We start from the raw sequence: 25,098 nt of genomic DNA on the forward strand, positions 1-25,098 counted from the left end.
GTGGCCATCTAGAGCATGAGCCTCTAAAGGCTGAGGAAGGGGTGATATTCTTACATTTAACTGTTTAGCTAAACCCCAGGCCATCAGACTTTCATCTGCTCCTGAACCCACTAAGGCCTCCTGTCAGGCCCGGCGGCATGGGCGGGCATTGGGGGGTCGTGCCCGCCCACAGTCAGCCGTGCCCACCCTGGACTGGAAGCAGTTTATTTTTTGTTTTTTACCCAGGAGTGGCCATCTCTCTATTGTTTCTATCTCGATTTGTCAATCATAAGCCCGCCAACCAATTGGTCATTGTCCAATCATACATCCTAGCAACGGTTACTATTGCTACTCCATCAGGTCAAGACGCTTGACAGGCTAGCAACAGTGACTAAAGGGGGTGGGGCTTTTTCGAAAGGTCAGTTCAACCAATCCAACCAATGAATGAAGGCAATGTGCTAGCCAATTACAGATAGAGGAGAGCCGGTCGCAGAGTCATTCATCCATAGTCAGCGTCGCTGATGCGTTAACGTTATTATGGATATCTGGAATTATTCCCAAAAAAATAGGACACGAAATGACAATGCGAACGGGAGCTAGCAGGAAGCAGCACCACTCACTTCTATTGGAAAAATAAGCACTGAAGTCAACAGTAATACTGGAGTAAACTTTCATACTAGGAGGGTTAGCTACGGCAGCTAGGGAGAACAAGGAGCAGTACTGAGCAGTGTAACTCATCTGCATAGAAGACACGTGAGTAATGACGTCAACAACAACAACAACACCGAGGTTCAGGGTAACATTACAGCTGCGAGGAACAGCAACAGGCCATTGCAGGCTAGTGACCTTGGCACAGAAAAGCCCCAAAGACCACTTATGCAGAGCTTTCCTGTGCATCTTTTCTCTGGGAAAAAAAAGGTCATTCTGCAGTTCCTGGTATGGATGCTTTCCCTGGATGGAGTATTCAGTTCAAGCAGATGCTGCATACTGCTACCCATGCAGAATGTTTCAGGGACCGGGACCCAGACACAGTGATCCAGCTTTCAGTTTAACTGGTTTCCACGACTGGAAGCATACAATGGAAACTGGAAAGGGACTAAACAAGCACGCTGCATCCAAAGAGCACCTGACTTGTGAGGCCTTGTGGAGGGACAAGGAAAGTCAAATTCACACAAACAAGGAAATTTCAACATTAACACCGATCAACTGCAGCGCAACAGATATTATCTGTCTGCAATTATTGATGTTGTGCAGTTCCTTGCTGTGAACCAACTGCCCTCATTGTTCTTGACAAAAATACTTGAAGTTTGAGTTGAATAAATGGATACAGCACTACACTGTAGTTTTTTGTTTGTTTTTTAGATTTTGGGATGAACTGCCCCTTTTTTAGTGAGAGCAAAATTATTTCTCAGCACTGTAGGAGTGGTTACATCTGCACCCAAGTCAGTGATCAAGGGAAATCTGAAAAATTAAGTTGGCTCACCAGTGCCCTCCTGCTCACTGATGAGCCTGGGCTTTTAATGGACAGGAAACCAAGAAATATCCGCCTTGGCCGCAGTAGATGCACCTCCCTTCCTGAAGGCGGCGCTGCCATTCCTCTGGGGTGAGTCTGGCTCTTCCCAGCTGCATGGGTTCCTCCTGGTCGCTAGAGGGCGCTGTCTTTTCAGGTGATGATGGGGATTGAGAAATTGGTCGCCAGTTTGACCGGGGTCAAGGTGAGGGCCCTCTGTGGTCTAGAAGATGTACTGCTTGTTGGTTTTTCTCCCGTTGTCTTTCCTGAAGCCTATTGTCAATGCAGATCGCCATGGAGATGAGGGAGTCCAAGTCTTGTGAGAGATCTAGAGGAGCTAACTGGTCTTTTATGGATTCAGCTAGTCCATTCAGGAAGGCATCAAACAGGGCTGCAGCGTTCCAGCCGTTATCAGCAGCTATTGTCCTGAACTCTATGGCAAAGTCAGATATTCTGCGTCGAACTTGTTTAATGTTCACTAGTGCTCTTGCTGCTTCTCTACCAGGTGATGTCTGATTGAAAACTTTTCTCAAAGTCTTTGTGAATTGCTCTAGAGATTTGTATACTGGAGAATCTCTAGCCCACTCAGCTGTCACCCATGCCTCTGCTCTGCCTGACAGGTGTGATATAATAAATGCTATCTTGGACTGGTCAGTAGTCAAGACAGCAGGCTGGTATTTAAAATGCAGGTCACACAGCACTAAAAAAAGAACGGCAATTACCAGAATTTCCAGAGAATTTTCCAGGGGGAGCCAAACACACGGGGTTCGGGAACGTCTGCAGGAACAACATCCTTCCCTGCAGAAGCTACAGGAGCAGCAGGTACAGAGTCAGGGGAAGCAGCAGCAGTCTCAAGGTGAGTGAGCACCCGATGTAACTTCTCTGCTAGATGATTCACAGAAACCCTGATCCCATCCTGACGCTGGGTAGGTCTTGGACGCGGGCGTTGATAGCAGCAGTCTGCTCCTCTTGCTGATGAAGACGGGTTCCTTGTGAGCGCAGAGCTGCTCGGAAAGCCTCTGAATCGGCAGGGTCCATGGTTTTGGCCAGTTCATACTGTTAGGTCTCGGAACAAGGTCTGGACCCAAAAGCACAAATCCAGACAGTTCCGGTAGCACAGCCTTAGGAGATAGGCTGACTAAATACAGGTGGTGGGGAACAAAAAAATCAAGGCGGAGTCAACAATCAAACCAAAAGGAAACACACAAAGGCATTTGTTAACACTACCAAAATAAAACAGGAAGTGACAAAAAAGGACAGGGAAACACAGTTACAACTGAAATGACGCAAACTTGATAGACATTCTGAACCAAATCAACAAATCTGATGAGACACAACATCTAATTATATTTTAAGAGATAATGAATGCCATGAGACATGCAATTGAGCCAGCTCCAAGTCAACTCTCTCTCCTTGCTGTGACAGTAGACATGTACTTGTACATGTACATGTACTAACTGGCTGTGATTTTTAATTTGATTCACTATCTGGGGCTGCTCTGCCAGAGGCAGATGGTAATGAGATCCTGGGACATTCACATTATATTCACACTGTGTGCAAACAAAAACTCCCTGTCAACACACACGTATACACACAAAACAGTGAGGCAATCTTTAATCTGTGATTGCATCTGTATTGGTGTCTGCAGCTACAAGGTTTTGAACTGGCGAGGCCTATTTCACTGCTTTGATAGTACCTTTCTTAATGTTACATAATTTTAAGGGACTGACATTGAATTTAGCAGACTCTAATTATATTGTATTAATCAGAGATGAACACCACAATGTTTCCCAACCTGGGCTGTTCTGTCCTACAAATATGGTATTTTAAGACATTAAAGACATCCTCCATTCACACCTGATTATTATATCTGGATAACAACATCTCATCACAGACCATGACATTCACACCTGCTGTTAATGAAATGTTCTTACTGTCTTGACTCTGTCTGCATTATGATTGGTTTTCACCAGAGACTCATCAGACTCATCAACAAATCCAGCTTATCTCATGTCAAAGGAAGTAATGTGGGATACATCAACACCATGCAAAGCTTTAGTCACATTACTTACAGAGCCAGATAGGGCAGGATTACACTACTAGAGGGGTAGAAGCACAAAGGACCCAGAATTGATTAATTTCACACATATATTTTTTTGAAGAGTTTTGCTTTGCTCTATGTCACAAAGCAAAAGTCATCTCAAAGTGGTCAAAGTTCAGGGAACTTCAGTGGCTTCCTCAGTCACCAGACCTGAGCATCTTTGCAATGTGGTAAAACTAGAGATTGGCTACTGTCACGGGGTTCTTTCTTAAACCTCCCCAAAATCCAAAAAATGGTGGAGGTAAGGGAAAGAAAAAAAGAAAAATCCCGGGAAAAACTCACAGGCGTAGTCAGAAGATAATATGGTGCTCTTATATGCTTTATTTTGCCGGCCCCCCCCCAAAGTGCAAGTAGTGATAATTTTTTTTACAGTGCGAAAATTAGTACCAACCAAAGAAACAATGCAAAAAAAAAACATCAAGAAAAAGTTAAGCTGAATAGAGTTCTACAGTAACTCAGTAAGCATGAGAGGAGGTTGTTACCTCCTCTGTAACCAAACCAGCACTCCCTTCCCTGGGCCTCAGCAGCCCCTTATAAACCCATAGCCCCTCCTTCCAGGCTCCAGAATTAATAGGAAAACACATTTTTTCCTCTAACAATGCCTCTAAAGGCTCCACAACACAAATATAAATTAAGCAAAAATTAACTGTGTTTTTATAAATGCAGTTCCTTTCATCCACAATGCAGGACTGGAAAATTTCAGAGAAAATAAACGAAGACCAGAAATACATATATCAGCTTGGTCACATGACCCCGAAACCCCGCGAGAACATGGCATATAATAGCGGCAAATGCTATGCCCCCGTTTTGCCGCCTCATGCTCCGCAACCGGAACGACTGATATGCCGCCGGTGAGTAACATGTGTAAATGTATGTTTGAAGAGACATAGAACTACCAAGTGTGCACCCCTGGTCGCTCTACTTCAACAAGAATGGGAACATGACTGACTGATTGGAAAGTTCGTTAACTAGGGAAAACGGGATGGATCAGAAGTTTTATGTGTGTGCGTGTATGTATGCCGGTACATGTGTGTGCGCTCCCCGCCGTCAGTGACGGAGCCGCTCCGTCACATCATCCCCCTCCTCCCGAGGGTTGGCGATGTACGGCAACCTGGAGAGGTAATCTGCCACCACGTTGGTCTTGCCCGATCTGTGGTGGACTCTAAACCTGAATGGCTGAAGAGAAAGGTACCATCGGGTGAGGCGGCTATTGTGGTCCTTCATGGAGTTAATCCAGGTAAGAGCTCTGTGGTCAGTGTCCAGATCAAACTCCCGTCCAAGCAGGTAATATCGTAGGCTCTCCAGTGCCCATTTGATGGCCAGGCCTTCTTTTTCCACTGTAGAATACCTGGTCTCACGTGGCTGCAACTTGCGGCTCAGGTAAAGGATGGGTTGTTCCTCTCCAGGATCCCCTTGGGCCAGGACTGCTCCAAGGCCGACAGCTGATGCATCCACCTGTACCAGGAATCTCCTGTTGAAGTCTGGACTTTTGAGGACCGGTGAATGACACAGGCATGCTTTAAGAGAGCAGAAGGCCTTTTCACAGTCATCTGACCAGATAACCGGGTTTTTCTGGTCTTTGCTGGTCAGCGCGGTGAGTGGTGCTGCGATAGTTGCAAACTGGGGCACAAACCTCCTGTACCAACCAGCCAACCCCAGGAAGGACCGTACCTCCTTCTTGGTGCGAGGTCGAGGGCAGTTTAGGATAGCCTCCAACTTATCCACTTGTGGCCGCACCTCCCCTCGCCCAAGCTGATAGCCCAGGTAGCGTGTCTCCTGCCGTGCCCACTCACACTTGGAGGGGTTGAGAGTTAGTCCAGCTTTCTGAATCTTCTCCAAGATCAGAGACAAGTGATGAATGTGTTCCTCCCAGGTGTGGCTGAAGATCACCACATCATCCAGGTAGGCTGCGCAGCAGTGGTCGCAACCCTGAAGGACCCTGTCCATTAGCCTCTGGAAGGTGGCTGGAGCACCATGTAGGCCAAATGGCATTACAGTAAACTGGAAGAGTCCCGCTGGTGTTCTGAAGGCTGTGTAGGGCCGGCATGTCTTCTCCAGTGGGACCTGCCAGTACCCCTTACACAGATCAAGGGTGGTGATGTATTTGGCAGCACCGATCTTCTCAAGCAGGTCATCGATTCGGGGCATGGGGTAGGCATCAAACTCTGAGATGGAGTTGAGTTTCCGGAAGTCTATACATATCCGGAGTGAGCCATCCTTCTTAAACACAATGACCACTGGGCTACACCATTCAGAGGTAGAAGGTTCAATCACCCCAAGTCTCAACATCTCCTCCACCTCCTGATGAAGTTTTTCCACCAGCTGCTGTGGGACACGGTAGGGACGCTGGCGGATGGGTCGGCCATCTTTTAAGCGGATAATGTGCTCAATCAGTGTCGTTTTTCCTGGCCTCGCCGCAAAAAGCTGAGAGGTCTCCTGAAAGACATGGAGGAGCTGTGTAGCTTGCTCTGGTGTAAGATGGGCCAACATAGGGGGAGAAGTTCTGGTTAGAGCCTCCAGTTCTGTTTCCACTTCCTCCTCAGGGTCCACCTTCCTCACCATCAATGTCTGTGCTGGAGCCAGGATGGGGTCCTCCTTCCATTCTTTCAGCAGATTGATGTGGTAGATCTGCTTTGGTTTCTTCTTTTCTGGATGCAGAACTTCATAAGTCACTGGCCCCATTTTGCGGTTGATGGTGTATGGCCCTTGCCATTTTGCCAAGAGTTTGTTGCTGGAGGAGGGAAGGAGTAACAGCACTTTTTGGCCAGGCTGGAATTCGCGATGCCTTGCCTGTTGATCATACCAGGTCTTTTGGCCCTTCTGTGCTTCTCGCAGATTGACCTCTGCCTCTTCCAGATATTCTGCTAGCCGTTCTCTCATTTCCAGAACAAAAGGTACAATACCTTTCTCGGTGGTTGTGGGGGAAGGAGTCTCCCAGCACTTCTGCAGTAAATTCAATGGGCCCTGTACATCCCAGCCATAAAGCAGTTCAAATGGAGAGAAGCCTGTTGAGGCTTGGGGAACCTCTCGGTATGCAAACAACAGAAAAGGCAGCCAGCGGTCCCAGTCCTTGCCTGTGTCATTCACAAACTTCTGCAGCATCCTCTTCAGGGTTTGATTGAATCTTTCAACAAGGCCGTCGGTCTGTGGATGGTATGGTGTGGCCTTGATTGCTGCAATTCCAAGTTCTTTGTAGAGAAGCTGCAACAGTCTGGAGGTGAAGTTAGTTCCCTGGTCTGTCAAAATCTCATCTGGTATCCCCACTCTAGAGAACAGTTGCACCAAAGCTCGCATAACAGTGGGAGCAGTGATGGTGCGCAGGGGAAAAGCCTCTGGAAACCGGGTGGCATAATCACATACCACCAAGATGTACTGGTGACCACCACTGCTCTTCACCAGCGGGCCGACAATGTCCATAGCAATCCGGCGAAAAGGAATGGAGATTACTGGGAGTGGTTGCAGGAGGGCTCGATCTGACTTGCGGGGAATGGCGGTTTTCTGACAAGTGGGACATGTAGTGCAATATTTCTGAATGTCTGTGTACATGGAGGGCCAATAAAAGCGTGCACTTGTGCGTAGATGTGTCTTGTTACGACCCAGGTGCCCAGCCCATGGGAGTGTATGTGCTAAATGCATAACAAGTGGTCGACAGCTTATAGGGATTACCAGACGTTTGTGGCCTTCCTCAAGTATGTACAACACATCTTTCTCTATAATAAACTTGGCTTTCCCTATACATTTTCCATCTGTCTCTGCTACCACCTTAGCAAACAATGGTTTCAGAGTTTCATCCTCCCTCTGTAGCACAGGCATATTTTCAGGTACTTCCCACAGCAAACCCTCTCTCTTAGGTTCTGATGACCTTAGCTGCTTTTCAAAACGGCGTTGGCGGCAGGATTTTCTTGGCCCCTTGGTCCCCCCCTCACACAGACTGCTGTCCAAGTCTGGGAGTGGTTGGACACCAGCTCTCGCTAGGGCTCGAGTGATCACAGGACAAGAAGCATTTGTATTAACTTCCCCCTCCTTCTCTGAGTCTGTTTCTACTTGTATTTCTTTTCTGTTTTCTTCCTCGGACAGTAAATGCACAAGTACAGGTAAATCCCACCCCAGGATGGCATCAACCGGCAAGTTCTCTACCACCCCAACAGTCAACAGATAAGGCTGTTCATCAATGGTCACAGTTAGGTCTGCTTTGGGATAGGGATGCTTATCCCCATGGACACACAAAATGTCTTCCTGTCTGCTGTAGTCCACACTGCCCACTGGCACCAGACTGCGTTTTACCAGTGACATGAAACTGCCAGTGTCCAACAGAGCAGTAATTTGGTGGCCATTTACAGTCACAGTTTTATAACGCTGCACCCCCATTTCTTGGCCTCCTGCAGGCCCCACCTCCAGCCGGGGTGCATAGCAAGCCCCTGTGACCTTAGCTGTGCGTATGGGACATACAGACGCTTTATGGCCTGGCTGCTGACAATAGAAACAAACAAGGTCCTTACCAGGTGGTCGTTGGCCTGAGGCAGTGTTGGGAATACCTGGAAGGCCCTGGTTGCTCTCCTTTCTCATTGGTCTAGCTTGTGGTATCTGGAGTGATGAACGATGGTGTGCGCCAGTGGATCTGGTAGCTGGTCCTCCTCTACGAGCGTTGAGGTATTGCAGAGCCAGCTTGGCAGCCGCAAGTCCCTCGGCTGGCTCATGCTCCTTCACCCAGGTCCTCACCTCACTGGGAAGCACTCGCAGTAGCTGCTCCAGGATGAACACCTCACCGATCTCCTCCTTGGTGTGCTGCTCTGGTCGAATCCAGCGTCGGTAGAGCCCCTTAAGGCGGTGGTAGGTCTCAGTGGGCGTCTCACCAGGTGGGACAGTAGATGCCCTGAACTGCTGCCGGTATGTCTCAGGGGAGATGTCGAACTTGGCCAGCAGTGCTGCTTTGAGATCTGTAAAGCAGTGGGCTCTCTCCTCATCCATTGCAGTGTAGGCTTCCAGTGCCTTCCCTGACAACAAGGGAACAAGTCTGCATGCCCACTCACTCTCCGGCCACTTCCATGTCTTTGCAATACGTTCAAAGCGCATTAAATAGTTCTCAATGTCCTCACCCATTTGATATGGAGGGATTTTTGGCTCTGCCATCATGGGCCTCAGGGGTCCAGGATTGGGCCTCTGTCCTAGTCCTGACTGTGTGTCTGTGTCAGAGTCTATTGAATTAAATGATGATGACTGTGGCACATTGATTTGGCGGCGAGGTGCTGGGGTCGGCAGGTCCAGTCTGGGACTACTTGCAGTCATTGTACTGGGAGTTGTAGCTGCAGCAGCTTGTGTTACCTGTGGTAGCTGGGCTGCTGGCTGGAGAGACATCCTCAGACTGCGAAGCTCCTCCAGGAGGCCCTCCTCCCTCCTCTGTTGCCCCGTCAAAAAGTCTCTCATCAGGGTCAGTAGCTCTCCCCCTGCTGCACCTGAAGATGAGGGGCCAGGCCTAGGATCCTCTTCCTCCTCCGTTGATGAAAGTAAACTTTCCCACGCTGGATCGGCCCCCTCTGCCGCTGCTCCTGCCTGCTTCAGCTGTGCCCGCTGCTGGGAACGCAGCCCCGTCCGCCTAGGGAGGCAGGTTATCTTCTTGCGACTAGCCATCCCACTTCTGACACCATCTGTCACGGGGTTCTTTCTTAAACCTCCCCAAAATCCAAAAAATGGTGGAGGTAAGGGAAAGAAAAAAAGAAAAATCCCGGGAAAAACTCACAGGCGTAGTCAGAAGATAATATGGTGCTCTTATATGCTTTATTTTGCCGGCCCCCCCCCAAAGTGCAAGTAGTGATAATTTTTTTTACAGTGCGAAAATTAGTACCAACCAAAGAAACAATGCAAAAAAAAAACATCAAGAAAAAGTTAAGCTGAATAGAGTTCTACAGTAACTCAGTAAGCATGAGAGGAGGTTGTTACCTCCTCTGTAACCAAACCAGCACTCCCTTCCCTGGGCCTCAGCAGCCCCTTATAAACCCATAGCCCCTCCTTCCAGGCTCCAGAATTAATAGGAAAACACATTTTTTCCTCTAACAATGCCTCTAAAGGCTCCACAACACAAATATAAATTAAGCAAAAATTAACTGTGTTTTTATAAATGCAGTTCCTTTCATCCACAATGCAGGACTGGAAAATTTCAGAGAAAATAAACGAAGACCAGAAATACATATATCAGCTTGGTCACATGACCCCGAAACCCCGCGAGAACATGGCATATAATAGCGGCAAATGCTATGCCCCCGTTTTGCCGCCTCATGCTCCGCAACCGGAACGACTGATATGCCGCCGGTGAGTAACATGTGTAAATGTATGTTTGAAGAGACATAGAACTACCAAGTGTGCACCCCTGGTCGCTCTACTTCAACAAGAATGGGAACATGACTGACTGATTGGAAAGTTCGTTAACTAGGGAAAACGGGATGGATCAGAAGTTTTATGTGTGTGCGTGTATGTATGCCGGTACATGTGTGTGCGCTCCCCGCCGTCAGTGACGGAGCCGCTCCGTCACAGCTACATGAATGTGCAGCTACGAAATCTGCATCTACATTAATATAATGAGGACATGTTGTTAATTTATGTATTTGGCAAATCGCAAATATGTTGATACTGAATGTATCAGTGAAGTGTTCACAGACAACATATTTGTTTTCCATTAAATCAAAACCAAAATTTTCCCCTGACCTTAAACCTAAATGTAGCCACAGAGAGGACTCAGGATTCATGAGATTTATTTATTTATTTTTGTTGTTGTTGTATAGGAACGTAATCTTTAGTGAATGCATCCCTGTTAGCTAAGCCCTCACACTCCAATGACACAGACCTGGGACTATTTGGGCCATGTGAAGTGACTGGAAGGAATAGCAGTAAAAGAGTCATTTATAGAGAAGGAAATTCATTCCTCTCTGAATGTAAAAGCCTTAGAGACAAGAGTATTTCGTGCACTGGGCTCTATTCTTACACTGCTCAAACGTTTCCTCACAGAAACATAATGTCATCCTCAACCTTTGTGCAGCCACAGCCTCAATGCAAGGCTCTAGCACACAGCAATACAGCATCAACGCTGAACACTGCAGACAGCCAGAGGACTCCAGACAACTCATCCCAATACACTCTCCAAACTCTTTCTGTTTTGTCAGGAATCATTTGCATACTTGTCACCTGCAAGGCTTTATATATATACATATATATATATATATATATATATATATATATATATATATATATATATATATATATATATATCAGAAGTTCTAAGGAGAATAATGGGAGCAATAAGTTTGTGTATATGTGTGTGGCTGTGGCTAAATCCTCTTTGACAGAACATATCTTAATTTTCTGTGTAGCATGAAAAGCATGAAAAGAAATGCTCTCAAAACAATTTGCATTTATGAAGCAGTTAGTAGAAAATTACCTCACTCTCCTCCTCAACGCACACAGAACTCATGCAGAAATGAAATATGAAACCAAAACTACTTATGGTGCCAAAACTTATGAACAGTACTTTTAAAATACAAGCCTTAATCTCTGAGGTGGGACAGTGGTGCTTGTTTAGCACTGATGCCTAACAGCAAGAGGGTTCTGAGTTAGTGATAGCACTAGTTTCCTCCCACAGAGATACAGGTTAGATTAACTGATTAATTGGTGTCTCTAAATTGCTCCTAGATGTGAATGTGAGTATGAATGTTTTATTGTTAGTACTGCGATAGACTGGCAGTCTGTCAAGGGTGTCAAAGGTCTCATTCAATGTCAGCTGGAATTAGCTCAAGTAATAACTAGTGATGTCTCTGACTGCAAAATCTAAACCAACTCACTTTTCTATTGTGCTAAAACAATTCTAGTTCTCAACTTCATGATTGACACAACAGCAAACACTTCTTACAAGGTGCTGATAGCAAAGCTGATAGAACACTTGGTACAATCCTTGTAGCTACCACACATTTATCAACTTAGTGTCTTTCTGTATCTGAGTGTACCATAGAAAGTGCAGGACATTAGGTCAAATGTAGTGAGTGTATAAATGTATAGAAAGAATGTATTTGGCTTCTTGCTCCAATCGAATGCCTCCAGGTAACCAGTGACACATCAAACAATGGTTTGCATTTTATAATCATTATCAGTGCAATACGGCAACAAGTTCCCTAAATTAAAGACCCCACCTAATCACAGCACCAGTAGTAGCTACAAGCATCTAAACAAATTTAAGGGTAAGTCAAGTGATATTAATTTTTTTCTTCTTCAACAAATCCCTTGAGAAAGATCGAATATATCCTGCCAACAGGTACTGACTATATATCCAAAGCCTGATATATCTTATTTCTCTGAGCTAGAGCTCCACTATTGTCCAAAAAAGTTTGATTCAATCCCACATACACTGTCCTGCTGCCAGAAATACTCACTAGTGTTAGTGTGTATTAATTCACCAATGAAAAAAGCCCCCAACAGCTACACTGTAAAATCAGACCCAAAAAGGTAGAGTATATTGTAAAGATTAGGAATACTAGCACTGAATCCTGGGGCACCCCTGTGGGGAGGCAATGAGATATGGATGCATGTCCTCGCCATGGCACATTGAAAGAACCCCCAGTGAGATATGATTCAATCCAAGAACAGGCTTTGTCCGAGATGCCCATATCAGAGGGTATGTATAGCAGCATGCTTTACCGTGTCAGAGGCTGTTGAGAGATCAAGCAAGATAAGAACTGAGGATTGAGCTGCAGCTCAAGCTGCTCTTAGGGTTACTGTCACAGACAACAGAGTCATTTCAGTGGAGTGGCTGCTCTTAAAGCTTGGCTGATTTGGATACAGGAGGTCATTCTGTGAGAGAAGTTTTGAGACCTGTTTGAAAATCACGTCCTTTCAATAGTCTTTGATAAGAAAGTAACAAGACTGGAATAGTTCTCAATTTGAGCAGTAGTAAGTTAGTGTCAAATAAACAGCATCATGTGAACTGCACCAGCCTGATGTTATCCAGGAACTGTTAACTGTTACTAGCGCCCATGAAGAAGTATATGGCTCCTCGGGTCTAGGAGATATTGATGGACTCAGACATAATTCATGTTTTGATCAACATTCTGAATCTGATATGGATATGGATGCGTTCTTGTTCACGTAGCGGCTCATGGTTTCATGTATAACTTTTATAGTTCTGTAGCATTAATGTATACTATCCATTTATCATGAGGTTATACAAGTTCAAGAAGAAATTTGTAATGTATCTGCTTGAGATCAGTTTGTTCAACACATTTACAAAGCTAAAACCCACAGGGCAAATGTAGCACTCTTCTCTCATTCTTTCAAAATGTTGTAAAATCATGCACCCCCCAGGAGCCTCTGAAATATGTTTGAAGAGATGACCCTCCACTTCAAAAGACTCCTAGAGCACTATACAACACTGGCTCCAGAAAAATGCTGGATAACAATTTTGCATCCAATGCAATTGTTCTAGTCTTGCCATCTCCCAAAAAGCAGTACCCAACCAGAAGATGCAGGGCAGATGTTGTACCAGTGTACAGGTTGTGGTGTCCTCTTTACATTTTGGGGAATGTTTTTGTTGTTGTTTGAAGTTTTTACAGCACCCACCAGACTTGACCAACCTAGCAAGTAAACCACCCAGAAGATGTTTTGTTAGTGCCAAAATACATAATGAAGAAGGAACTCAGCTGAAGATGAGCCAGGGAGCTGCTATAATATAAAGGTATTTGTAAATACAATAGTTTGGGTTAAAATAAGTATTAGTTAAGGTTATAGGACCTGATGTTTATCAAACAAATATGATTAAAAGAAACTACAGTGCCTATTGGATTGGTACAGGAAATGTCACCAGACTTCCTCTTTTGCTATGGTCATTACTAAAGCTACCAGATGGCTCTATCACTTGAGTTGTTTCGGGGTATTTGTTGAGATGACTGATGCTGTCTCAGACAACTGCAAGAGGCTGCTTCATAAAATGTAACTATGGGTCATAATAAGCTGCTTGAACCCCCTATGGGCTAGTTTTTTAAATTGGTTGGAAAGTCCCAATAGAGGCCTATACAAATCAGTGGCAAAATTAGACAATAATATGAAAAAATGTTAGAAATGTTAATATAGATTAAAAGAAGGTGTACAATACATATTGCAATATTTTAAAAAAAGGAGTAAATTAAGACTTGGAAAAATAATGTGTTTATTGAACAACTAATGAGGCATTAATTTTAAATAACTGTTAGTCAAGTTAGTTAGTTGACAACAACAAGCAAAAAACAGTCAGTCGCATTCCCTGATGTATAGGCCAGCGCAGTCTGATAGTGACTGAGTATTGTTTTTTGTTTAACTGTCACCTTTTCCCCTCTTTCATTTCATGACGCGGGTAAACTGAAATACTTCCACATGTCAGATCTAAAAGAGGCTGGAGCATCCACAGTTTCAAAGGCTTTCTCTCTCTCTCTCTCACCCCTGCTCTGTTCTCCCTTGCTTCCAACACCAGTGTCTATCAGCTTCTCTGTGCAAAATCCTTAGATTTGAAGAAAACTGTGATGGACATAGGCATAGAGCAGCACATTAAACATATGATATCAAGAATAAAATGCTGAAATAAAAAATATTTTTGAACCATGACCTTCAGTACCTGGATCAATAAGTTCATATAAAAAAGGTTTCATTAAAGTAATGTAAATTAATTATTGGATCGGTATCTTAGTATCAACCTGAGGACAGATAACACACCTTGAGCAGCTTCTCTGTCAAAGAAAGAGCAACACGAGTATCTGTTTATAGCACACAGTATCTAATGCATCACCTTGTTTTAATTAAGACGATTAAAGAATACAGTCAACAATGCTGTCAGACATGCTAGGAGAAGAATGCTGTCTTCTGTACTATGTGAACAAAATGAATAAATTATATTAAATTCTATAATCTATGAAAATCTATAAAAATAATAAAATGTAGTTAAACAAACGACATTAGATCATTTAAAACCAGTTGATGACATTTCAACTCAAAATATTAGCATCAGCGTTTGCAAACTCATACTGGTGAAGCAATAGTGCAAGAGTATATGACCAACCTGGTCGTCGTATCTGTAGGTTAGAAACTGATCCTCTGTGGCATCCTCCATGAAACTGCCCTGAGGTGAGAGGACGAACTCTGGCAGGAACACTGCACTCTGGGGCTGACTCTCTGCATACTGACAACACACACATACACACAGTTTCAGTGAATCATTATCCAGTGAATGAGAATAATATTAGAGCCAGATCATCATCGTGCCCCAGATCTGTAACACACACAGATGAACAGTTGAACAACCAGACCCTTTGGTCATGTATCATGGGTTTTAAGTTTGATCTTATTCACTCCCATGTTAATTGAGATGCATCCTGGACCTCACTGGTATTTTCTGACACAGTGAAATAAATTCTGCCACACTTCTATGTTGTCAATTCAAGTGTGTACATCTCATGCTGGACTTTTGGATGATCAGCATAATCCAGGCAGGGGAAGATTAAGAGGCTAACAGGGACTGAGACTGTGCTGCACATTGGGACTGGATAGGAATATCTGGCATCTGGCATTTAGAGGACACCTCTCGGAGAGGGACAGAAAGAGACTTTGTAAGTGTGTGCGCGAACATTTGAGTCGTGTGAGAGACAGATGATCCACCATTAAGATTAGTGGGGGTGGTGTCTCCAGCAAGCTTTTAGAGCCACTTAGAGACAGACACAGCAGAAGTGCCACTGGTATATGTTTCCCTAAAGATGTGAGGACTGGCACACATCACAAACCTTTTGACTTTCTCCCTTTCGTTTTTTTCTCAAATTCAAATATGCTTTACTGTCATGGCCACAACTAAGCAAAGCACAACTTGGCAAAAATTTGCCAAATCACGTTGTAGAAGGTTAAAAGCTCTTTTAAGCTTAAGTATAATAATTCAGAAAAAAGACAGCAAATACTTTTCACATTACTATATACACTATGCCACACGATACTACAAGCAATTCTAAAAAATAACAGTATTTAGAACTCAGGTACTTCAGGTAACTTTTCACTAAATCACTTAATAATTCCAGCAGAGAGCTATTTTATCATTGCTATATATTACTTTCTTTTTAAAACTGCAAGCATTTTTGACCACTTAGGGGCAGCAGAAACAGGCTATAAACACAAAACATATATATCATCTGCTTATAAAGTTGATATGGCGAAGCTGTTAGTAAACAGTTGCCTATTTACACATCCAGCAGACACAGAGCAACATTCACAGTTGTTTAGGGCCTTGTTTGTGTCCACCGTGTGAATCAAAGTCCAATAATCACTCTCCTTTTAGCTCTGTTATGGTCTCAGTCAACTCCTGTGACAAATGTCTTGCTCTTTATCTGCTAAATGCCCCACTATCTGCCCCACAGTCTCTGTGTTTGCTGTTTGTTGCTGAGCAGGTAGTGGATGTGGGTGATTTTTGTTGTTGTTGTTGAAAGAAGCTGCCTGCCTTTTTAAGTCCCATACAACTAAGGGGAACTGCAGACTTGTGACACATGATAATTCTTCTCTATGTGGGTACATTTGAGCAGTCATGTGATCCATTAGCTGATATATTAATTTTGATTCCATTGGCTTGCAGTCAAGAAGAAAATGTAAAAATGGTCAGAAATGATTACTGCATCCTACAGTTAGTTTCTCTACCACAGATTTCTTCTGATGCACACAAGCAGGAGAACAGCCGACCTGTCCTGAAGGACACAGCCAGCAAGAGAGCTGGTCAACTGGGTGGTCTGGTACTGGTCTGGAAACATTATGTGCTACTCTCTCATCCATTCTGTCAACCTCCTACTGCAGGTTGGGCCAAACAATCAGATGGAGTAACACCACTTACATGCAGCCAGCAGAGAGAACATGCATGCAGACAGAGGGATAGAAGTGAAACGTTTTAAGGCTGAGCCTACACCTACACATGATCAGCAGTCACAGTACTCCAGTTCACTCAAAGCAGTGCTCACTGCTCAGTCGAAAAAAAAATCATTATGAATGCAACTTGGAAGATGCCTATTTAAAAAATAGACTTCAGGTCTATCAGCATCTCCATCAGCAGCCTCATTGCACAGACTTCATATATGTTCTCTCTCCCTCTCCCTCTCTCACATTATGGTCCATAACCTACTCCTAAACCACAACCATTTCTTCATCCACAATAGTTAAGATTTGCTAGATTTAGGCACAAATTAGGATTATTAACTTAGTTAGATTAAAAACATCACATTTTTAAAGCTTAAAAGAAGAACTACTTCCTTAAGATGAGGAAACAATCATATTCAATTTCTGTGGCTGGCAGTAGGAAACAGGAAATGAACAGTAGTCTACTGTGTCCACCTGCCCAATGCCTGGTTGGTGGAGAATGGAAATCAGCTGTTTAACCTGATTAATCTTTTACCTATGGCATATATTACTCACACTCTCACCCTAACATTTAGACCTCACCTAAACAAAGCCCAAGACTGACCCTGACCACCCTCCTACATATATTACTAAGCAAACAGTCATGAGCTCAAAGTTAGACTCACACAGTGCATATGTCTGAAATACTAACTAAAATAAAATGCATATCTAAAACTAAAACCAAATAAAACAAATATCTCACTGTTTTTCCCTCTCTTCTTACAGTTGTTTTAATTTCAGCAGAGTTGTAAAGGACAACAAGAAGTACTCAAAAGCTGTATAGTGAAAGTTCATATATGTCTTTATACTCTGGGAAAGTCCAAAGCTTCACATGATTTCTATTTGTTGGGGTCATGTTTAAGTTAATGGTTGTGAACATAAAGATGTAAGTGTAAGGGAGAGGGGCTTCTCCCCTCCTCTTTGTTTTTTGGAATAAGAGGTCATTGAATGAGGTCAGGATGTTTCACTAGATTATAAAACATGTAAACAAGTATTCTATATATACTGATGTTTAGAGCTGTTAGTTAGAGAGATCCATATTGGCTCGGATCCTCTCACAGGCTACTGCAGTGCTTGTTTTGATGCTGAACTTCTTTGTAATAAACCTTTATATACAAGAAAGACAGTGTCAGCGGAGATCTTCTCTTCATCATCTTCACATCATCACCATCGAATATACCACAAGAATTTGGCGTCACGAACTTCGGACGTGTTGTGACCTGCAGCGTTCCCAGCAACTTCAGCGCACCTACTCCCGCACCAAGCCGGCAAAATACGGTGAGAATTTCTCATTTGTCGGGCGCTGGTTCGTTTGTTGATGTTGTGTGTGTTTGCTGTTTGGTTGCACCGTAAAGGATCATGCTGTGTTGATGTTTGGAGTGATGCTCCGTTTCAAATTTGGTTTTGTGGCGTTGTGGTCAACGCAACGGGGGGAGTGTAATAGAGAAGAAAAATAAAGAGTTTGAGGTAATGAAGAAAATAAGAAGTAAAAGGTGTAGAATAGCCTAATTAGTAATGATAAGGTGAGCTAAATAACACCATGCAAGATTAATGAAGACTAGGCCCTCATCATCTTAACGGTAAGACACATGTATATTAGTCACTGCGTGAAAGTTGGCTTTGAGGAATAGTCGGATTAGAGCAAAAAAGAGGAACAACCCTGGGCCCAGGGGAAATTGAATGGAAAAAAAGAGGATAAAGGAAAAAGAGAAAAGGAAAAAGAGAAATAAGGAATAAGGAAAAAGAGAAAAAAAGAATAAGAAGTAAAGAGAAAAAGCCGCAGATTTGGTCAAAGCCTTCTGGGAGGCGGTTTTAGAAGGGCCTAAAATCCTGGAAAATCACTAGGTGAATTTCAGGTCAGTTCTAGGAACTGGAGGTGTAGAATGTAAAATTCAATTGTAAGTTCCCACTCGAACACTAGTTGACGAACAGTGTCTGAAGCAGCCTCTCATTGAATAGCTACACTTCATAAGGTAGCATAAATAAAGGAAAGAAGAAGAAAAAAAGGAGCGGCAGGAAAAGCATGCTATAGGATAAAGTATGAATGAATTGATTGTGAAAACTTAGGATTGAATGTTGTTTGTATTCTAGGATGAAATTGATTTTATTGTGAGTTGTGTGACTCTCTCAATGTGCCTGTTGAGTAAGCAGTTTTTGTGTGTGAAAGGCTGTGGCATGGGATGGTTTATGGGGTTTATATTAAGGTGATAGCCTTTATATTGAATAGAAGATATAGTAGTTTATATGGAAAGATATTTTGTGTTTTACTGAAGCTTCACACAAGCTTCTTAAGAGAGGACATTTTTTGTTAAAACTTATGAGCTTCTTTCAAGAAGATGTTTTTTTTACGGTAAAAATGTATGCGCCTCCTTCAACAAGACATTTTTTGCTATTGTTAAAACACATGAGCCTCTTTTGAGAGGACTTTTGTTACTGCTAAAAGTTATGAGCCTTTTTGAAAAGGATGTTTTTGAATTTGCTAAAATTTATGAGCCTTTTTGGGGGACATTTTGAATAAACTTATGCGCCTTTCTTAACAATGTAGAGAGATTAATAAGGATGTTTTGTGTATAGGTATGAAATTATAGCTTGGGGTTTAGAAGAGGAAATTATCTGTTATAGATAAATTGACCTGTGTGTTGGTTGATAATGTGTCCCGATCCGAGACTGAGACTTTTTGATAATTTAAGGTGATAGTTGGTCCCTTGTAGGAGTATGTGATCTTTTGAGTCTTATATAGGATTGGACTTTTATTTGCAGGATTATTTGAAGAAACTTTGTATATAATTTGATAGATTGATTGTGTGTTTAGTTGATGTCATTGATGTGAACTTAGTGTTGTGATTGCATTGCTATATTAATAAGTCTCAGTTTGTTTGAAGTTGATAAATTTATTGATTGTGGTAAAACAGTGATTTATAAATAATTGGGAAAAAACAGCTAAGCTACTGCATTGTCGGAAAAGGATATTAAAATTCCGAAAGTAATCACTCCCATTGATCTAGTACTGAATAATCATCCTTTGATTAAAGGTATCGTAAAGATACTGGAGAAATGGCATAAGCGCTGGCCTGAAATTGATCAACCATGGCCAGTGGAGGGGACTCTTAACCCAGATGTAATTAAAACAATTCATGTGCTTGTCTCTACATACAAAGCGGAACAAAAGAAGGGCAAGAAAGGGGAAAAGAAAAGAAAAGAAAAGAGACAAGTGGAGCTTGGTGTCCTTCAGTTGTTTGAAAATGAAGGACAGAAATTAATAAGAAGGATAGAGGTGTAGAGGATATAGGAAACAATGTAAAAGAAATAGAAAAACTAATGGCAGATTAATGCACCTTTCTCACATGTGGAACCAATGAAGAGACCCCCACCTTATGAGAAAAAGGTGGAGTTTGAGGAAATTTATCCCCAGCTCCCAGTGATCAACAGAGGGGTAATTATGAAACCAAAGATGAGAATGATCGAGTAATAGAAGTGGGACAAGCGGAAACAACTGTAACGATGTACCCAAGTTCTGAAAGTAAGAGGAAAACAGTACATTTGGGAGCTAAGGATGATCAGAGTGATTCGTAGGAGATAGTGGGTGGATATGATCCTAAAGTCAGGAGGATGCTGGCTAGAGCAGAAAGGAGAGGAAATAAAACATGGAGGACAGAGGATTTAGAAGATGAGGTTGAGAAAAGTATAAACCAATGCGTTTTGTATTTGAATGAGTCATCTAGACCAGAAGATCAAAAAGTATGGGAGGACCAATTAAAGTGGCTGCAGTCACAGAAGAAAAACCTGCGGAAAAAGGACTCCCGAAAATCAGCTAGGAGATATGTATTACGCCAAAGGAAAGGGAAGATGTGTCCAGCGGTAGTCCGAGGACAGAATTTGGACTACAAGTCTTGACAGAATACAGATATGTCAGATATACTTGAGACGTTACCTACTCTTCAAGCTGGTGCACATCCTTGGATTTCGAAGTTGGAAGAGATTATGGTGGGAACTCAAGCTGCCATGGGAGATATCAAGAGGCTTTTGGCTAATCTCCTAGGGGTTCCAGCTATGGAAGAGATTCTGCAGAAAGCTGGACTTGATCGACATATAGGTACTGCTGTGAATGATCCGGAGCTGATTGTTGCAAGCAGAGGTCGAGTGTGGAGAGTGCTGAAAGATACATTTCCGACAAATCTACATCCTGATAATATTTTTATTGAACCATTGGGACAGGAAGAAAACCCAAGGGCCTATGTGTCAAGGGCCCATCAAGTGTGGCGAAATGTCACAGGAAATGATCCGGACATGAATCGAATGGAGCAGTCAATTTTGCGAGCTAAAATACGGTAAGGTGCTGCCCTTACCAGTGAGGAGTAAACTGGCAGAGGTGGTTGGCCTTGGAAGTATGACAAAGGGTGTTTATATGGATCATATAGGCCATCAAGTGGAGCTATATAGGAAAAAGGAACATGACCAGAAGAAGCAGGATTAAGAGATCCTTAGAAAACTTAATCAAATACAGCTTGTGGATAAGAAGAAGAAGGAGAAGCACTAGACTGGTTATAGAGTGATTCTGCTGAATCAACCTACACCACAATCACAGTCGAATCAGGTTCAGCTTCAATCATCTCAGCCACCATTGGTGGTTTCAGCTGTTTCCTGGTCACTCAAATAATGACTCAAATAATGAAATTGTTGCATGCTATGATGAAGCCTAAAGAGATAGCGATCGCTAAATGTGCAGCACACAAAATGGATGTGTCGAAAGTCACACAGGGGAATAAAGTGGCTGATAAAGCTGCAAAGGCAGTAACTGGAGCGGACAAATTGGGTGAAGTTTTTTTGGTTACTCATGAAGTGGACCCGGAAGACAAAATTACACTTAGGGATGTGATTTCAATGCAGGAAACTGCTCCAGAAAGGGATAAACAGTTGTGGCTAGACCGAGGTGCTGCTCGAGATTCTATTGGTCTTTGGAGAAATCATGAGGGGCTGATAATAGCACCCCCAGACCTGTTAGGGTTGATGATTCAAGAAGCACATGGTTTAGCTCATGTTGTCTGTTGTTAGGAGAAAGATCACAAAGTACTATGGTTTTTTGGGCACTATGCTTGCATGAACAGATTATGTCATAGGCAGGAGCATGATTTGTTTGAAAAATAATGTCCGGAGGGGTGTGATGGTTCCTCTTGGCTATATTCCAACTCCAAGGGGTCTTATGCGTGAGTTAGTTGTGGACTATGCTGACATGATAAAACCAGCTGAAGGTAAAAGATACATGTTAGTAGTTGTGGATAGATTTTCGCAATGGCCGGAGGCCTGTCCAACAAAACGGAAGGATGCTAAGTCTGTTGCCAAGTTTTTGTGTAGAGAGGTCATAAGCAGGTGGGACTTCTAGATTGGATATCCTCAGATAATGGGAAAGAGTTTGTGGATAATATGATGAAATTGATTTAGCAAAAATTGGGAATTAAACAGCGTCTTGAAGTAGTCTATCATTCACAAAGCCAAGAGATTTGTGAAAAATGAATGGTATTCTGAAAAATATATTGTTAAAATCAGCCAATACAGGGTTTAAATTGGGTAGCAGCACTTCCGTTGGCGGTAATGGTGTGTAGCTCGAGTGAGCTGTGTGATTTGCATATACACCTCATGAGTTACGTGTTAGTCAATGATAAAAGAAGGTTGAAGATTGAAGGAGATTGTAGTCTCTATCTTTAGAGACCCCAGTAGGATGATTAAGGTGATTATAGGTGTTCTTTTTATGGTTTGTGGTTTGAGAGTGAGGGATTCAGAGTTAGTATAGCGACTCTAGAGGTAATAGATGAAAGTAAGAGTATAGGGTTTCCTCAAGTTGCTGAGGAAACAAAAGATCTGACATCAATGGTGTCAACTATCTAGCCGAAAGTTGGAAAAATGGAAAGTAGTACAGATGGTGATGAAAAAGCAGTGATAGAAGGTGAACTGTTGGAGACATACCCATTTTTAATGTTTAACTTCATTATAATCGTAATGTTTTTATTGTTTTGTTATTTAGTAACTTCTCACTATAGAGTGCTGTGATTGAAATGGAAAAGGTGAATCATAATTTGAAAAGCTATGACATTGTAGATTTTGCATTCATTTATAGGCTTTAATCTGTATTTAATGTTCTAATTTACATTTGTTGTTTCGCAAAAGATACTGGTTGGTGTTTTCTTTCTGAATAATACAAGGGAAAGAGACCACTGTGAGGGTGATTGTTCGAGGATCCCTATGCGCTGAGGGGATTCAAATACTTGAACATGGACAGTAAGAATGGACTGAAGGACTCTGAACAAGACCACTGTGATACAATATCCAGAGTCAACACATCATTGACGCTACAGTGATATAGTGTCAACGTTGCTGAGGAGCTGCCGTGTGACATATTTTTATGTTTTCCTTGATATTTTCTTTGTTTTACTTATTTGAAGAATGTTGTTTTCTGTTATTGGGTAAATGCACTACGACCTCAGATGTTTTCTTTTTTTGTTGCCTAGGGGCTAGGCAGGGAAAGGTCCATTGGAAGGTGCGATGGGTTGACCAGCCTGAAAGTGGACATTGTTTGGATTTTATTTTCTGAGGTTCCCATATGTATTTGCTTGAAGTATGTACTCATATTAATGATGAAATTTTCTCCTTTTAATTGGACTGGAGTACTATAAATGGTCGCTTAAGGCAGAGGGGCCGTGAGAGAATTTTCCTGTCTAGATTGTTTGAAGGATACTTCAGGAAAGAAAGCTGCTTGACAGGTTTTTCGCTCTCACACTCCACAAAGTTGGAATTATGAAGCATATGTAGGAGAAATTGTTATACTTGTTATTATTACAAACATATATGTTTCATTCTTTTGTTTTTCGAGACTCTTTTAGCCTCAAAGGGGGGACTATGTAGTGTCTGAAGGACAGAAAGACAGCGAACATCGACACATCCAACAACCTCTCAGTTACTCGCTCTCCTGAGACCAGTCCTAGATACTCCAAGACCCTCAAAGAAGGACTTTCAGTGTTAGAAAGGGAATTCATGGAGTTCAGAGAGAAAACTCTCACAGAAAATCAGAATCAGAAAAATCATCAGAAAAACTCAAATGGCCAAATGAAAAATGAGGCCCATACTCTGATCCTCCAGCAACAGGATCAAATCAGAGAACCGCAACAGGCAATGAGAGCTGGAGGAGGATAACCAATCTCTTAGGATGATGCTCCAAATAATAAGAGAGGAAATCACCGGCATCAACCAAATCAGGCAAGCACCACAGGAGGACAGCTATCACCAAACCAAAGGTGCCACCTTCCTCTGCTCCTCTCCAACTAACCCTCATACTCCTTATTCCTCAGAGGTCATCTCCACTTCTAAAGTCAGTCCTCCCCTCTCTCCCAACCCCCCAACCTCATCAGTGCCTATCCCTCTACCTTTAGGCCCATCCACCCCTATAAAGCCCTCAGAAAAAGACATACACATCTCGACTGACAACCAACCTAACAACAAATCCAGATCTACACACAAAGAAATTGTCAGGGTGTCAGCTCTGAGCCAGGGCTTTTTATTTTGTAGTTCAGTTGTGTTTGTATTATTTCCTGTTTTATTTTGAAATCACTGACCTCCCTCTTGTTTCAGGTGTCTTGTCTTCCCCTTCCTTCTGTGCTCCCTCCTCCTGGTGATTACCTACCCTGCCCTAATGTGGTTCACCTGTGTCTCATTGTCTGCCCTGCTCCTGTGTATTTAGTGTCTGTGTCTCCCTGCACTCCCTGCCAGACCTACCAGCCTTCGCGTAAGCAACCTATTCTCCAGTAGCCATAGTTTTTAACCATTGCCTGTGTTTTTGACCTTGCCTTAGCTCTAGTCCTTTTGTACCTCAGCCTTGATCCCTTTTGTGATTGACCTCAGCCTGTTTGACCGTGCCTTAGCTCTAGTCTTTTGTACCATTGCTTTATCAGACTGCCTACCTGTGTACCGACCCTGCTGGAAATAAAGGACCTTGTCTCTGCCTCCTGTCTGCGCCTGTGTCCACACTGCAACTCCTGACAGAAATCTTGTTTCTCTGTGACTCCAATGGGAAACATATCAATATGACGTGTCAGTTCCCAGAGAAAAAAAATCAGTGAAACTCTGGAGCCCCACCACAGAGAAAGCCATGGAACACCTGGATCAAATGACCTCACCAGGAGAAATGGTGACATACCCACAGCACTATGGCAACTGGCAAAAAGGGCCACCAAGGATTTTCCAACCGCAAACATAATATCTACATTACTTTCTCGATTGGACATTCCCCAGATCATCATAAATACCATTAACTCAGAGATCTCCAGGAGCTGTACTCAACTTCCTAATGTGAGCATGGCACATCACAGTAAAATAAATTATCAGCACCTGTATGATCACATCCACCTCAATGAAAGAGGAGTAAAACTTTTTGCCAGAATCATCAAGCATCAAAGAGACAGCCCTAAACAGAGAACACCAGCACCAGCAATGCTACCACCACTATATACAGGAGCATGAGAGATACCCCACCTGCCCCAGGAGCACCAAAGGTACCCCCACCAGCCCCAGGAGCATGATAGACACTCCCATC

At 43.0% G+C, this 25,098-nt stretch overlaps 1 protein-coding gene across 4 annotated transcripts in view; it reads right to left on the minus strand.

The window, feature by feature from the left end:
- LOC108880498 (ADAMTS-like protein 3) overlaps positions 1-25,098 on the minus strand; it is a 247,289-nt gene that overhangs the window by 179,997 nt on the left and 42,194 nt on the right. For all 4 annotated transcript variants that reach the window (XM_018672035.1, XM_018672037.2, XM_018672045.1 and 1 more), the window contains exon 3: positions 14,656-14,775. In XM_018672035.1, the coding sequence (XP_018527551.1) occupies positions 14,656-14,775 (120 nt within the window). The remainder of the gene's footprint in view (positions 1-14,655; positions 14,776-25,098) is intronic.

Source organism: Lates calcarifer, unplaced genomic scaffold, assembly GCF_001640805.2.
Source record: "Lates calcarifer isolate ASB-BC8 unplaced genomic scaffold, TLL_Latcal_v3 _unitig_950_quiver_259, whole genome shotgun sequence".
Taxonomy (NCBI): Eukaryota; Metazoa; Chordata; class Actinopteri; family Centropomidae; genus Lates; species Lates calcarifer.